The sequence below is a fragment of the Gigantopelta aegis genome, chromosome 4 (genome assembly GCF_016097555.1).
Source record: "Gigantopelta aegis isolate Gae_Host chromosome 4, Gae_host_genome, whole genome shotgun sequence".
Lineage (NCBI taxonomy): Eukaryota > Metazoa > Mollusca > Gastropoda > Neomphalida > Peltospiridae > Gigantopelta > Gigantopelta aegis.
In genome coordinates this window covers 108,214,836-108,230,474 of record NC_054702.1, presented here as the reverse complement: position 1 = coordinate 108,230,474, position 15,639 = coordinate 108,214,836, and the positions used below count along the sequence as shown (strand labels likewise).

Genomic DNA, 15,639 nt, shown 5'->3' with positions numbered 1-15,639 from the left:
CTTTCAACAACAAAATGCTTCACATTGTATAATTTAAGTAGTGATTTGCAAAGTACATTAGGCCCAAAATAAAGGTTTCTTTAAGGTTTCATGGTGAAAAAATTGGGTAGGAAGGTATGAATTTTTTGTTTGTTGATTTCGTAGTAGAAACTGCAAATGATCTTCTCCTTAAAGTGACAGAAAGTTTTGTTCTATTGGAGTTGTTTTACTCTCTTTTTTTCTTCTCTTTTTTTATTTAAAAAAGGTGGGTTAAACAAAACAAATTTAAGGTTGGCAGGGAAAAATAGGGTTGTTGGGAAACTGTAGAAATCCTCTTTTTTTTTGCCTTATTGAACAAGTTTCATTTCAGAGCGATTTCGAACGTTTAGTGAGAGCATGAACAAGAAAGACTACTTGTACACAGAAGACATGGTATCTCCCGCCTCAGTTGTAAGTGGCACTCCAGTTTTCACTTCTATATGCAGCTCTACGGTTATTTACTGAAACAAGTTTTAATTTCGTGCTTGGCCATTGTTCATATTTTCAAATCTCATCTTTCATCCTAACTATGTTATGAACATTAAGCACTTGTGGAACATTTGAATTGAAATGAAAGTTTCATTAATGACAAATGTAGCATTATTATTTATTCATTTTCATTACATCCAACATTTATCATTTCTCAGTAATATTCAGTTTTGTGCGTTTTTGATATCCGATTTACTCATAGATTAAGAAGAGTCATTGCTTTAGTAATATAACACCCCTTGCATTATTAAGCATTTCATTTCAACATATTGGTACATCACTGATTAACGCAAAAGTCAAGTTAAGTTACAAATATATTTTTAGACATTTTATTTTATCGCCTGCTTTATCTGGTTTTAAACAAATTATTTTAATTAAGCTTTTGAACATAATAATTGTTTTTTGTTTGTAGGTACAGGTTAGTTGTCATTTAGGCTACAGCTAAGTATTTTAAAAATTAATTTCTGTAAACTATATAATTATATGTAACAAAACGATTGTTGCTTGACATTGCTTTTTATTTTAGCTAACTATAGTTTGAATCATTAATAGGGAACGAATGTCTTTCATTAATTTGCTATCTTTGGCGTCTTTTCAAAGCTAAGAAGTTATAACATCACTTCATCTTTCATCCTTTGTAATGGTTGTTTTCATCTGTGTGTTATGGATGCCTTCATGTCAGTTTCATTGCATACTGCATTTAACATGTCTGCCCTTATAGTTCACCTTGACCTTGACCTTTAACCTGGCTGAACTTGGTGATTTGTGTTATTTCAAGTTTAGTTTTGAGATTTCTTGGAAATTAGTAATATATTCTCAAGGCAATAAATTAACATTACTCCAGCCATTTATTTTCTTTTGTATTATCCTGAATTTGTTTTTATGCATACTGGTATATGTATGTTGTATCATACCATCATTCAATCTCGTGAGTCATCAATTACCATTGTATCTAACATGTGCATGAGTCATGAACTTCAAGTGTACAAACAGAAAGCAATAACCAACAATTCTGCAGGCAAACGATCAAGAAAAAAATCAAACTGCCCAAACTAATAATGCTATTTATTCAACGTGTACTCAAATATTCTTTTTTTCTAATATATTTTTATTGTTTCAAATACTCAATAAATTCTATACACATCCTTGAGAAAATTGGCCAACGTGTTGTCTGACAAGGTTTACGCTTCTGTCAATATGGTCACATCACTTAATTGGGATTTTTTTTCTTTTTTTTTTCATTTGTGTAAACCTCGTATATGTACCTGGTATATGTTTGTTGAAATTGTTGTAATTGAATATATAACACATAGGTACCTTATGTATATCCCAGAGAAATTGTTTTGATACTAGTTTTTTCAATTTGTCAACAAACTTTCACACACTGGCACATAACGATTCCATTTTTACACTTTTGCTACAATTTTCACTTTAGAAATAACATTTCAATTGGAGATAATTTATTATATATTTGTGCTTAACACAACACCCTAACAAGTAACTTTATAAGCTCCACAGTAATTGATGATGTGTTATATATGCTGTTACATTTCCCTCCTGTTTAATAGGAATGTTTTCTTCAGTTAAAATGCTATTATTGTGGGAGATATTTTTATGGAATACAGTAGGGATGTTAAGTACTTTAGCAGAATTGTTTGCAGTAAGTTTATTTATTACCGACAACTTTCTTCAAATTGCTCAATTATTATTACCACAGTAATTGGTGGCATGATTTTTTTTTTTTTGAGGGGATGGAGGTATTTACTCATTTGCAATTTAACAAAATGACGCAAGAAATATTATTTGTTTGGCATTATGTATTGTTTGTTATGTGTCATCTGAAGGTCAGATGGAGGTCAAGCCAGTGTTCTGTCACTTCTTGAATGAGCTTTACAGACTGCGATAATTATTTAATTTTTTTATACAAACTAATATTTACTTTTCTTTCTTAAATGTTCTCTTTCTAAAACCCACAAATGTCTTTTTTTACACAATGCTACTATGTTTGTTCTGTAGGAGTAGTTTTTTGCTTGTCCATCTCATTAGATTTCCTAACATTGTCAGTTAGATATATATATAGATATATATATAGATATATATATATACATATACATATAGATATAGATATATATATATACAGTAGAATCTCGTTGGCTCGACCTCAGAAGGGTCGATCACACCACAACGCTCGAACCAAAAACGAAGTCCCGAGTTTTTTGTTGATAAACCCTTATATTAACTGTTGATGGGTCGAACATGCCCAGGGTCGACTATAAGCTTTCGCTCGAACTAAATTATCAGTCCCGTCTGTATTATTATCTATATTTCCCTCGAATATGTATCTAATTCAATTTTCTAATTGTTGTTACGGAAATATCTGGTTCGGTCGAACTACCCGATGAGTCCAACACTTTCTTGGGCACCGACAGGGTTCGAGCCAACAGGATTCAACTGTATATATATATATATATATACACCTAGCTCTAAACGTCAGTACAAATGTGCCACAGATATTTTTTATTTTTAGCGATTATGAGATATATAATTTAAGTTTCAGTAAGTTAATTTATGGGAATCATGTGATGAAACTTAGTTTCACATTTTGATTTGATCTCATTTGTTGATTGTATTTTATTATATTTTGTCATCTTTTTTGTGGTTGAATTTTAACCCTTTTGCTCTTAACTTCATGTTCATATGTGGATATCATCTACAGTATGGTCTAGTTTACTCAATATCACTGCCGCTAGGTATAGGTGGTCAGATGGGGAGGTAGCCTTGTATGGATATCATCTACGGTATGGTATAGTTTACTCAATATCACTGGCGCTAGGTATAGGTTGTCAGAAGGGGAGATAGCCTTGTATGGATATCATCTACGGTATGGTATAGTTTACTCAATATCACTGGCGCTAGGTATAGGTTGTCAGAAGGGGAGATAGCCTTGTATGGATATCATCTACGGTATGGTATAGTTTACTCAATATCACTGGCGCTAGGTATAGGTTGTCAGAAGGGGAGATAGCCTTGTATGGATATCATCTACGGTATGGTATAGTTTACTCAATATCATTGGCGCTAGGTATAGGTTGTCAGAAGGGGAGATAGCCTTGTATGGATATCATCTACAGTATGGTATAGTTTACTCAATATCACTGGCGCGAGGTATAGGTTGTCAGAAGGGGAGATAGCCCTGTATGGATATCATCTACGGTATGGTATAGTTTACTCAATATCACTGGCGCTAGGTATAGGTGGTCAGAAGGGGAGATAGCCTGGTGTGGATATCATCTACGGTATGGTCTAGTTTACTCAATATCACCGGCACTAGGTATAGGTGGACAGATGGGGATATTGCCTGGTGTGGATATCATCTACTGTATGGTCTAGTTTACTCAATATCACTGGCGCTAGGTATAGGTGGTCAGAAGGGAAGATAACCTGGTGTGGATATCATCTATGGTATGGTATAGTTTACTCAATATCACTGCCGCTAGGTATAGGTGGTCAGATGGGGATATAGCCTGGTGTGGATATCATCTACAGTATGGTCTAGTTTGCTCAATATCACTGGCACTAGGTATAGGTGGTCAGATGGGGATATAGCCTGGTGTGGATATCATCTATGGTATGGTATAGTTTACTCAATATCGCTGGCGCTAGGTATAGGTGGTCAGAAGGGGAGATAGCCTGTTGTGGATATCATCTATGGTATGGTGTAGTTTACTCAATATCACTGGCGCTAGGTATAGGTGGTCAGAAGGGGATATAGCCTGGTGTGGATATCATCTATGGTATGGTATAGTTTACTCAATATCGCTGGCGCTAGGTATAGGTGGTCAGATGGGGATATAGCCTGGTGTGGATATCATCTATGGTATGGTATAGTTTACTCAATATCACTGGCGCTAGGTATAGGTGGTCAGAAGGGGAGATAGTATTATGTTGTAAAAAGACTATTAGTAGACTTTAACACAGTTTAAATATTACCTGAAAAGCTGAAGATAATGAGAAAATTAATTTCTCAATATTGGAGAGGAATCTTATCAAGGAACATTATTATTTGTCTCCTGTGATATTAATTATAACATTTGTAAGAATCTTGTTTTAATCACTGCGTAATGTATATTTTAAAACTATTTGTCAGTGTTGGAAAATAAAAATAAATGTGCAGTTCCTACAAAGTAGGGATGCAGTGTTTTGTACCTATCAGATTAAAGTCATGCAGGTGCACATTTGCATTCATTATCTTCAAAAATGAAAGTCTGCTTCTTTATTATTTAGTTCACATGATTTTTAGATCCATATTACGTAGATATAGTTGTGGTAGACTGTTAAGATTTTTTCTAATTCTCATGTCTTCATCATCACCACTGTTTCATTTTTCCCCACTGTTTCATTTTTCTGCAAACAGAGCAAGGCTTATATTCGCATTGCCACGGATCAAGAAGACCAGGTATCACTTATAGCTGCTGATCATTGCGATCAGAGCATGTTGCTATCTGTGTTGTCAGCATGAATGTCCATCCACGATGGCAGTGGGCACGGTTCAAAAGAATTTATCTGCAATGCCATTACATGTTACTAATTTGCTTTCATATCATTTAATTTGGTATTATTTTTCTCAACAAAATTTAATTAATTTATACTATTCTATGTATTAACAATATAATTAGTATAAAATTAATTATTGCCTGACATTTAATACTACTACTATTATTATTACAGTCCATTGTATTTAGTATTATTTTTCTTTAAAAATTTAAATAATTTATTTACTCAGTGTGTTAAAAGTATATTTATTATAAAATTAATTATTGGCTAACATTTAATATTATTGTTCTCAACAAAATGTAAATAATTTATCCTACTCAATGTATTAACAGTATAATTATTACAAAATTCATTATTGGCTATCATTTAATATTATCAGTATTACTGTTATTATAATCCACTTAACCTTCCATGATGAGTTGGTAGCAAAATTTATTTCTGCAAAAATTAAATTTAAATTCAATCGTTGCTTAATAAAGAAGATATTTTTTAATTGCAAAACAATTGTCAAATTTGTCACTTCTTATACCATTTTGAAATTTGCTGATAAAGGAAAAATGTGTATATTGTCAAGTGCTTAATATTGTATTTTTTTTAACAACACTAATAAAATTAATTTTTACCAAGTATCTTTTTCTTTTTGAAAGGGATGACCAGTCATTCAGTTATGGAAATTTAAATAATTTAAAATTTGTTATTAGAAATTGAAAAATGAAATAAATATTGAAAACTGCATGCACTGAATTTTGTATTATTTGTTCGTTGACATTGTTAATTTAAAGGAATTATTGTTTTCAGTTTCTGGTTTCCATTTATTGGCACATACATTTAGTTTTATCCATGATCTGGTTTAAATTAAGAGCAAAACAGATGGATATTAGAAGCTTTTGTTTTTAGTTTATGAAATGCTGACATTCAAAAATAGTATATTTAATAAAACTATACTTCTTTAAAATAGTTTTTTTTCATGTTTTTATAGTTACATAATCAATGTTGGCCTGGTGATTCTTATTTTATAATATCATTATAGGGTGGAGAAAACTGTTTCAGGACCTTTTAAAAAAATTAATTACATTTTATTTTATTCCCAGTTAAAGTTAAGTTAACAATTTGCAGGTTATTTGAAGTGTAAATCATAGCATTGCCTTAGTTTAATGCATGGTTTGAGAATACTGAAAAATCGCAATTGACTATATTTGTTTTATTTATTAAAAGTGTTACTTCTTTATGGGACAAACAAATGTCTCTTTTCCATGCAATAAGCATTAAAAACAACCCCTAAATATGAAGCATGTGTGTATCTGTCATAGGTTTCAACTTGGGTCTTGAGCCAGGGTTCGAATTTTACCATCGCTGTATTTAAAAAATTAGACATGGTTAAGAAAATTTTTGTGACTTTAACATTACCATGTGATACTCTAGGGTAATAAAGGTAACAAAAAAGTGTTTTTCCACCGTGCCTTTCCCATACATTCCATGTTGTAAGATAATATAAGTATCATTGGATAAATGCATCTGTATCTAACAAACTGCATAGACTAGAGCCCAAGAAATCAGACTGAAATCATTTTTGTTTGAGAAAACTTGACAGAAAGTAAGCTGTCTTTGTGCCCCTCTTTTGAAGGAAAAGTTTCCCTCGATTCCTATCCAAATTGCCGTGGTGCTTTAATTTATGCTATTAAACCACAGGCAACATTTGCCTTAAAAAAAATTCAACCCCTGTGGAGCTCAATTTTAATCTCTGTATGATGGCTCTGTTCATTGGAAAAGTTTTTTTCTTAGAAGTAAGTGTACATAACTCTATTTGACTACCAACCTTCAATGTGTAGTTGTATAATGTATTTTGGTCAACCAGTACACAATAAATAACACAGAGAGATACTTATCCTGTTGGTGACTGTTTTTCATAGACATTCAACTAATATAATGTATATTGGAATATCTGGGTGATTTGTCTTTGGTTCTGTTCATTAAGAGTTAATAATATGTATAAGATTTTATTTACTGAGCTTTGTAACTGCATGAGTAGATTAGATTGAGAAATTACTTAGATTAGATTGAGAAATAAAATGATTAGGTGTGTGTACATTATTGTTATGTTGTGTTGTGCAAATTGTTATAAAAAGCATTATAAGGAGCAGCATGTAGCCATCCTGTGGCTCGGTGACAGAGATTTCGCCTGCAATGCAGTGGATCACAGGATTAATGTTTTTATTGGACACATTTCCCTTTCAGCCAGTGCTCTATGATTGGGAATTCAAACATCATTGTATGTGCAATCTTATTTGTGGGAAGAACACATAGAAACCTTTGGTGTTAATCAGGAGTAACCTGATCTATTATAATCGAAAATTGATCGGTTTGGCTCTACCGATGTGATGATTGATTATAAAAATCCATAAATCGATTGTGTGGGAAAATGTTGACTGCAATTGTTCCACCAGTTTAGATGATGGAATTCATGTAAATATGTTGTGGCTGGGTTTGTTTTCATGTATAACATTTTAATGGTTATTAAAGGTAAAATTAACCATCTTTGTGAGCATGACAACAGGTACATTGTCCTTTTGATTAAATCTTTCTTATTTTAAAATAATTATAAACAATTGTGTAATCAAAAGTTGATTGGTTGGTACAAATCAATTATAATCAATGATGAAATACCAACCAATTCCGGACACTAATTTTATCTAAATTATACAAAATCCATTATGAATTTGTGTACTAAAATATTCATAAATGATAAATAAAACATGATTCCAACATTATCAATTGACTTTAGCAGGGATTCATCATTCTCTCATTCTGTATTTGACATCAATGGCTCAGATTATGACTCATTGTTAAAATGTAATTTTACAGTTCAAAGATCTGCAACACTTGCCGAAACTGTAGTGTATGTGTTAATGCATGGACGAATTGTCAGTTTACTTTGATGTTTTTGCCGAGCAGTTTGTTTTAGTTCACTGCTTTGTGATTATTGTCCTTCAGAATTATGTAATTTCACATGTCTTACAATCTTAACTGGCTAATTATTATCCATCCACTGTCTGCTTATATTTATTTGCACATACACATAAAATTGTCATCTCCTGAATGGTTTATTAGAGAATATTATAATTATATATACACCTTATCTATAAAGATTTCAATCCAAATGTTTTATCTGTGATGAAACATTTATTTAAAAATTGGTGAGGTTTGTAGTTTTGGTTTTAATTAATCTGTTGCTTTTTATGATCTTAAAAAACCTTAATTGAAACAGTATTATAATTTTCACAGAAAAAGTGATGTATAAAAGTTAATTCAAATAGGAATTATTTGTCAAAGTTGCACTTTGAATTGATGGAATTTACATCAAAAGTTTTTTTCTAAAATCTAAAAAAATGTCGTTTGATCCTATGTTTCATTGTTAATTTTCAGGCCACAAAGACGTCAAGTGTTTCTTATATTGAAGACTACCTACAGGGTATGATATAACATACAACATATTAAAAACATTTTATACACCTGATTCTGTATACCATAATGCTTTTTATTACATACATATTCAATCTTACTACAGTGATAAAGACATTTTGAAACCATGTGATAAATTTAAAAGGAGAATTCCCTTTTTATTTTTACTGCAGTTAGCTCCTTTTATTTACTGACGTCATATATGATTTACAAATGACGTCACAACGTATTTGAAACATTACACAAGGCTGGCGCAGAGTATGATTCGTAACGTTTAGTAAATCCATGAAAGGAGTTTTGATTGGAGATTCAACAAAGTATTATGACATTAAATTAAAAAACGTTTTTGTAAAACATAAAAGAAGGTATGTAATAAATACAGAACTTCACATACATTGTTTTCGCTTCCTATTTATTGGACTCATTTATTTTACTAAAGAACATATCACTCGACTGTTACACGGTCTTGTGGTATATATTCTTGCGCAAATAAACTCATGCAATAAATAGGAAGCGAAAACAACATGTGAAGTTCTGTTTATTTACTGTAACAAATTTGAGTTGATATACAGATTTGCATGCTTTTAGTTGATCCTGTCTGTTTGACCCTTAATCTGTTTATTTATAAATCCATTTGAAAGTTATTTATTCACCATCATTAGAATATGTATCTATTTTTTTGTTTTATTTCTGTAAATGTTTCTAACCTTTCTTTAAAAATATCTTTTTATTTAATTCCTTGAAAATACACATTGTGTTATGGGCTTAAATATAACTGAAATATAGTTTCATTTCTCTTTGTTCTTGATCCCTATTAAATTTGTAATTGCAATTTAGTCTTGTGAAGTTTTGTGTAATAAACTATTTTATGCTGTAATCTATGGGTGGTAAATTAAGACATAATTTGTGTCTTACTACTCCAGATATGTATTTTATTAGTCCCCTACCGGTCCAACCAGAGTTATGACCCTTGAAAGTTTGACTTTCATGGTGATCTACCCATTTTTGATGGAGTTATGGCCCTTGAACATAGGCAATGTGAAAATAGTTTTTCCGGACTTCTTTTTTAGAAGGCCTTGAGATATTGAACTGAAATTTTGTATATAGCTTTATCATGTACTGTTACAGATGAAGTTTAACTTTCATGACAATTTACCCATTTTTGACAGAGTTATGGCCCTTGAATTTTGGAGATATGAAAAATAGTTTTCTGCACTTTTGTTTTGCAATACCTGAAAATATTGAGGTGAAATTTTGTATATAGCTTTATCATGTACTGTTACTGATTAAGTTTAACTTTCATGGTGATTTACCCACTTTTTACAGATGTTTGGCCCTTGAATTTAGGAGATAAGAAAAATTGTTGGGTCAGGTAGGGGATGTGTATTGCTTTAGCAGTACTCTCAAAATGCTTGTTTAAATAGTCAGCATTTAAAAACAAATTGTTTCAATAGAAATTTACTGAGTGTTTATTTTTTTGGATTTTGTTTGCATATATTTTGTTATGCCTGTAAACTAAAATGTTCTGCTAATTAATATAATATCTGTAGGTTTTGGGTTGTTGTTGCAGGCAAAACCATTCTAGAGCTGACCATTTTACAAGGCAAGGATCTTGTTCCCATGGATCGCAATGGTAAGACAAGTTACATCTGTCAACTTGACTTGGACTGCCCACCATAACCAGAATCCCATGCATATTCACTTCCGTGGGGTGGGACGTAGCCCAGTGGTAAAGTGTTCATTTGATGCGCAGTCAGTCTAGGATCGATCCCCGTCTGTAGACCCATTGGGCTATTTCTCGTTCCAGCCAGTGCTCCACAACTGGTGTAACAAAGGCTGTGGTATGTACTGTCCTGTTTGGGGGTGGTGCATATAAAAGATCCCTTGCTGCTAATTGAAAAGAGTAGCCCATGAAATGGTGACAGCGGTTTTCCTCTTTCAATACCTCTTTAGTCCGTAACCATATGTCTGACTCCATATAACCGTAAATAAAATGTGTTGAGTGCATCGTTAAATAAAACATTTTCTTCCTTCCTTCCTTCCTCACTTCCATACCACATGATAATTTATACCGTAACTATAATAGTATATGTGTATGTCACACAAGTAACCGGGTTCACTTGCAGTGTAATATTTAGTTTTAGCATCCTTAAGGTTAAACCGGCCTCGGTGGCGTAGTGGTTAGGCCATCGGTCTACAGGCTGGTAGGTACTGGGTTCGGATCCCAGTCGAGGCATGGGAGTTGTAATCCAGATACCGACTCCAAATCCTGAGTGAGTGCTCCACAAGGCTCAATGGGTAGGTGTAAACCACTTGCACCGACCAGTGATCCATAACTGGTTCAACAAAGGCCATGGTTTGTGCTATCCTGCCTGTGGGAAGCACAAATAAAAGATCCCTTGCTGCTAATCGGAAAGAGTAGCCCATGTAGTGGCGACAGCGGGTTTCCTCTCAAAATCTGTGTGATCCGTAACCATATGTCTGACGCCATATAACCGTAAATAAAATGTGTTGAGTGCATCGTTAAATAAAACATTTCTTTCCTTAAGGTTAAAGTTCGTTATTTATAATAATTAGCCATAAATAAATTATTTGAATATAAAGCCAATATAATTCTTGTCTGTTTAAAAAAAAAAAAACATATTGTTTAATTATTTGGGTGTCAATTATTATTACAAATAGAATTAAAATCCTGAGTATTCAGAGTGCTCACACTGGAACAAATTTTGATTTAGTCAATCTTCAGATATGTAGAGAATTTCTTTGAAATAGATTAAAATGTGGTAAATTTAAGGAATATTTTATTAGCCAAAGACTAAATGTTGTAGCCACTTTGTATAAAGATCAGCAATTGGCTGATTTGGCCATGTACAGGGTGAGCCGTGTATTTATGATAATTTTATAAAATGGTATGTGACAAATTGTGCACCATTGTGATGTAGATATAATCAGTTTCTTAGTGTTGTAAATCAATTTCAGGCTTCAGTGATCCCTTTTGTGTTCTCATGGTTGACGGGAAGAAAGTGTTCACAACAAATATCAAGAAGAAGACCTTGTTTCCAAAGTGGAATGAAACTGTCACTTTGGAGTTGCCAGCCGAGGACACAGCATTTGCCATTGTACGAATCTTCTGTTTTTTACTATACAAAATATTAATCATTTACTGTCCTGGACAGACATCACAGCAAGCTCAATTCCATGTAAGAATGGAAATCAAGGAATGCATTAATCATTCACATATTTAGAATGTTTCGCTGCCAACTTCAAAACACTTTTCATGAATGTTATAATATTTTAAAATCTGTTTGTAAACTTATTAATGTTTGACAAATGATAAGTTTGTATACTTATTAATGTTTGACAATATCCAGTATAGTACTTTAATGATTTAGCAAAGAAAACCTACTTATTGACCTACTTATATGAAATATAGTACTTGTTTTGTTAATGATGAATATAGTACTGTATTCTTTGATTTATTAGTCCCCAACCTGTCCAACCGGAGGAGTGAATAGGTTTCATCTCTGTCCTGTCTGTCCGTCCGTCTGTCCCACATGTAGTTTATCAGATGGTTTTTACACAATGCCTGAAGATATTGAGCTGACATTTTGTGTATAGCTTTATCATGTACTGTTACAGATCAAGTTGGACTTTCATACCCATTTTTGACACAGTTATGGCCCTTCAACTTAGGAGATACGAAAATGTCTTTTCCAGACATTTTTTTTTCTTCAATACATGAAGCTATTGAGATAGAATTTTGTATATAACATTATCATGTACTATTACAGACCAAGTTTAACTTTCATAGTGATTTACCCATTTGTCACTGAGTTACGACCCTCAAACTTACAAGATACGAAAAAAATTTTCGGCCTGGTAGGGGACATGTATTGCTTTAGCAGTACTCTCAGAATGCTTGTTTGAATTCAGATGTATGTGGTTTTTGATGTATATTAAAATCATCATGTATGTTCTGTCATTTTAGGAAGTGTATGACAATGATGTCATTGGTAAAGACTTCATGGGGAAAGTTGTTCTTACTGTGGAAAGACTCAAACAGCTTGTTATTAAGGTAATAACAAAATATATCAATAGGTTACCTTTAAACACATGTAATAGATACACCAATATAAAACACCTCACACATACTGATGATAGGATCACAATGTTACACAGAGAATAACTAGTTAATGACGTCAGATATCTGCTTTATCCTATGAAGCTAAGAATGGGAAATTCTGACATCATTAACTAGTTATTATTTTTATCCTGCAAACCATAAAAATTAAGGGGAAAAGCTATTATTTCTGTTATTTAAACCGCATTGTATGAGGTCAAATGAGTGATTTTGTGATGTAGCTATGTGTGTGATGTCACATGAATGACGTCAAAAGTCATATCCTGTAGTAGCAGGATACGACTTTGCTTTATCCGTCATCATATTCTGTCAATAGAAACAGTGATTGCAGGATAAAAGACATTTAATAGATACATAGAAAGTGAAACCTGAATTGATTTTCTAATACAGTCCCAAATGTTAAAAACTAGTCAGTGTATCTCCATAAATGTATTTAATATTTTACAGTAATCTTTAAACGGACATTCCTGAGTTTGCTGCAATTTTTAAGATGTTATCGACTAACAGAAACTTTTTAACGATGGTAATTACATATCAAATATATTTTTCTGCATAAAATACTAGTGGCTGTATATTAAATGTGTTTCTGATCTTTTTTATAGTTTTATTTCCTAAAATATCTTTTTTCGTATGTACGAAATTATTTGAAGACAAAATCCAGTTTGGGCTTCTTACAAATATTAAGATGAACAGAAACACATTGAATATACAGACACTGATATTCTAAACAAGAAAATATATTTAATATGTAAGTTTAATCGTAGAAATACTTTATTAGTCGGAAACATCTTACAATGCAGCAAACTCAGGAATGTCCCTTTAAGGGTGTATACTACTAAATTAAATCCCATAGATGACAATATGTATAGTAACATATGTGGCTAAAACTCCTATCAATCTACATAAATGCCACAGATATAAATACTACCACTCATCACCCTTAAAGTGAATCAGAAAAAAATTGGGGTCAAACTGCTCATTTCTGAGATAACGGGTAGTGTCCTTGACTACCCTAGTCCTGCACAAAGTTTTATTACTTTTTTTTTTTACAAGTACCCCTCACATGTTTCAAGCACAACGCTACTTGACACAGTGATACTAGATGAAATAAAATTGCATACATTTTTTGTTGAGATGAAACTCTTTTTTTTCACTCACATTTATCACCAATCACAGGACTTGTAGAGCTTCTCTATCAAAAGTTGGGTGCACCTCGAACTTTGACCCAGCCAGAAGTTATTTGGTTTAGTACTACCTTAACAGTTTTAACGATTGGTTAACACTTTTGAATTGTTTCTGACCATATTTTGTTATTTTCAGGGGAAGGCAGAATGGTTTACACTTGAGAGAACCAAGTCAGGAAAAATACAACTGCGATGCAAGGACATGGTACCTAACTGTTATTTGTAATAATTAGTTATTATTCAATTGTTTGAGTATAAAACCAGTATGATTCTTACATGTTTTAAAAACCCCAACAAATTGTTTATTTATTTGGGTACCATACATTGTTATTACAAAGAGAATTAAAATCCTGATCTCTCACCAAACTTACAATTCTCCTCCAAGGACTGGTCACAACATCCAAACAACCAATCATATAGCTGTAATTTTCCAGTGTATCTATGGCATCTACATTCGGTCACATTTCCTCCTGAGCTTCGGAAAATGTTCCAGGCATGTGACCAGGGTTAGGGTTTTTGGGAGTCGAACCCCATCCTGATCAAGCACATTTTCTTCTTTTCAACATATTTTCCAGGGGAGGATGACTCGCTTCCCCCCCCCGTAAACTTTGCTCACCACAGTCTAAGACCCACCTCCCTGTACACATGCCTGTGTTCTTAATTTTATTTCTATTTCAGAAAGATGATGGTTCACCCGCTAACCGACCTGGCAGCAATGATGTCTTTGATTCACCACCAGAGTCACCAAAAGTACGGGTTCTTCAGTTAAAATTATTGTTAATTATACTGATGGAAAGAAATAAGGGAATACATGGTATTGGAAATAAAAGTTAAATCTAGAGTGGTTATGTCTGTATAAAATACAGAGATGCTGTGTATGACTGGATGTCGGTACTGTGGTATTGGTTGCCACTAACAGTTAACTTCCTGATGCAAAAAAAAAAGTAAAGTGTGTTTTATTTAACGACGCCACTAGAGCACATTGAATTTTGTATCTTATCATCGGCTATTGGACGTCAAACATATGGTCATTCTGACACTGTTTTTTAGAGGAAACCCGCTGTCGCCACATAGGCTACTCTTTTTTACGACCGGCAGCAAGGGATCTTTTATTTGCACTTCCCACAGACAGGATAGCACAAACCATGGAATTTGTTGAACCAGTTATGGATCACTGGTCGGTGCAAGTGTTTTACACCTACCCATTGAGCCTTGCGGAGCACTCACTCAGGGTTTGGAGTCGGTATCTGGATTAAAAATCCCATGCCTCGACTGGGATCCGAACCCAGTATCTACCAGCCTGTAGACCAATGGCCTGCCATGACGCCACCGAGACCGGTCACTTCCTGATGCTGTGGGTGAGGGTTTTGGATGTAGTCAATATTTGATGTTACTATTTATATGTTCCTTTATTTCTTTCCATCAGTATATATAACACTGGAAATTAGGTGATCCTAATCATCATCAAAAACAGAGTAACCAAAGTCAGTATATTTTGACTGATGCTAATTATTATCACATTGAAAATTAGGTGATCCTTATAAGCATCCAATAATTACAGTTTAACTTGGATGCCATAAATATTTTCCTTGATGATTAAAGTCATTGACTCTAGTTCCCAAGATAAATATCATTTCTAATATACATAAAATACATTTTGACCTGCTGCAAATACCAGAATCATCTGAAAACCTGGCTTTGCTAAAATTAATAATTTATATAAGAAATTGAAGTATTAGTAATGTATGATTTAATAGTAAAAAGGCATGTACATAAAAACCTAAAAATATTTTT

General features: G+C 33.0%; 1 protein-coding gene across 5 annotated transcripts in view; it reads left to right on the top strand.

Annotated features, from left to right (window-relative positions):
- Nucleotides 1-15,639, top strand: part of LOC121371713 (tricalbin-3-like) — a 66,685-nt gene that overhangs the window by 38,932 nt on the left and 12,114 nt on the right. For 2 of the 5 annotated variants that reach the window (XM_041497809.1, XM_041497807.1), the window contains exons 14-21: nucleotides 350-431; nucleotides 4,918-4,963; nucleotides 8,485-8,530; nucleotides 10,091-10,153; nucleotides 11,500-11,639; nucleotides 12,509-12,595; nucleotides 13,982-14,050; nucleotides 14,524-14,595. In XM_041497809.1, coding sequence (XP_041353743.1) covers nucleotides 350-431; nucleotides 4,918-4,963; nucleotides 8,485-8,530; nucleotides 10,091-10,153; nucleotides 11,500-11,639; nucleotides 12,509-12,595; nucleotides 13,982-14,050; nucleotides 14,524-14,595 — 605 coding nt within the window. Of the gene's footprint in view, nucleotides 1-349; nucleotides 433-4,917; nucleotides 4,964-8,481; nucleotides 8,531-10,090; nucleotides 10,154-11,499; nucleotides 11,640-12,508; nucleotides 12,596-13,981; nucleotides 14,051-14,523; nucleotides 14,596-15,639 lie in introns of all 5 variants that reach the window. The other 3 variants (XM_041497808.1, XM_041497811.1, XM_041497810.1) reach the window with 3 other exon arrangements.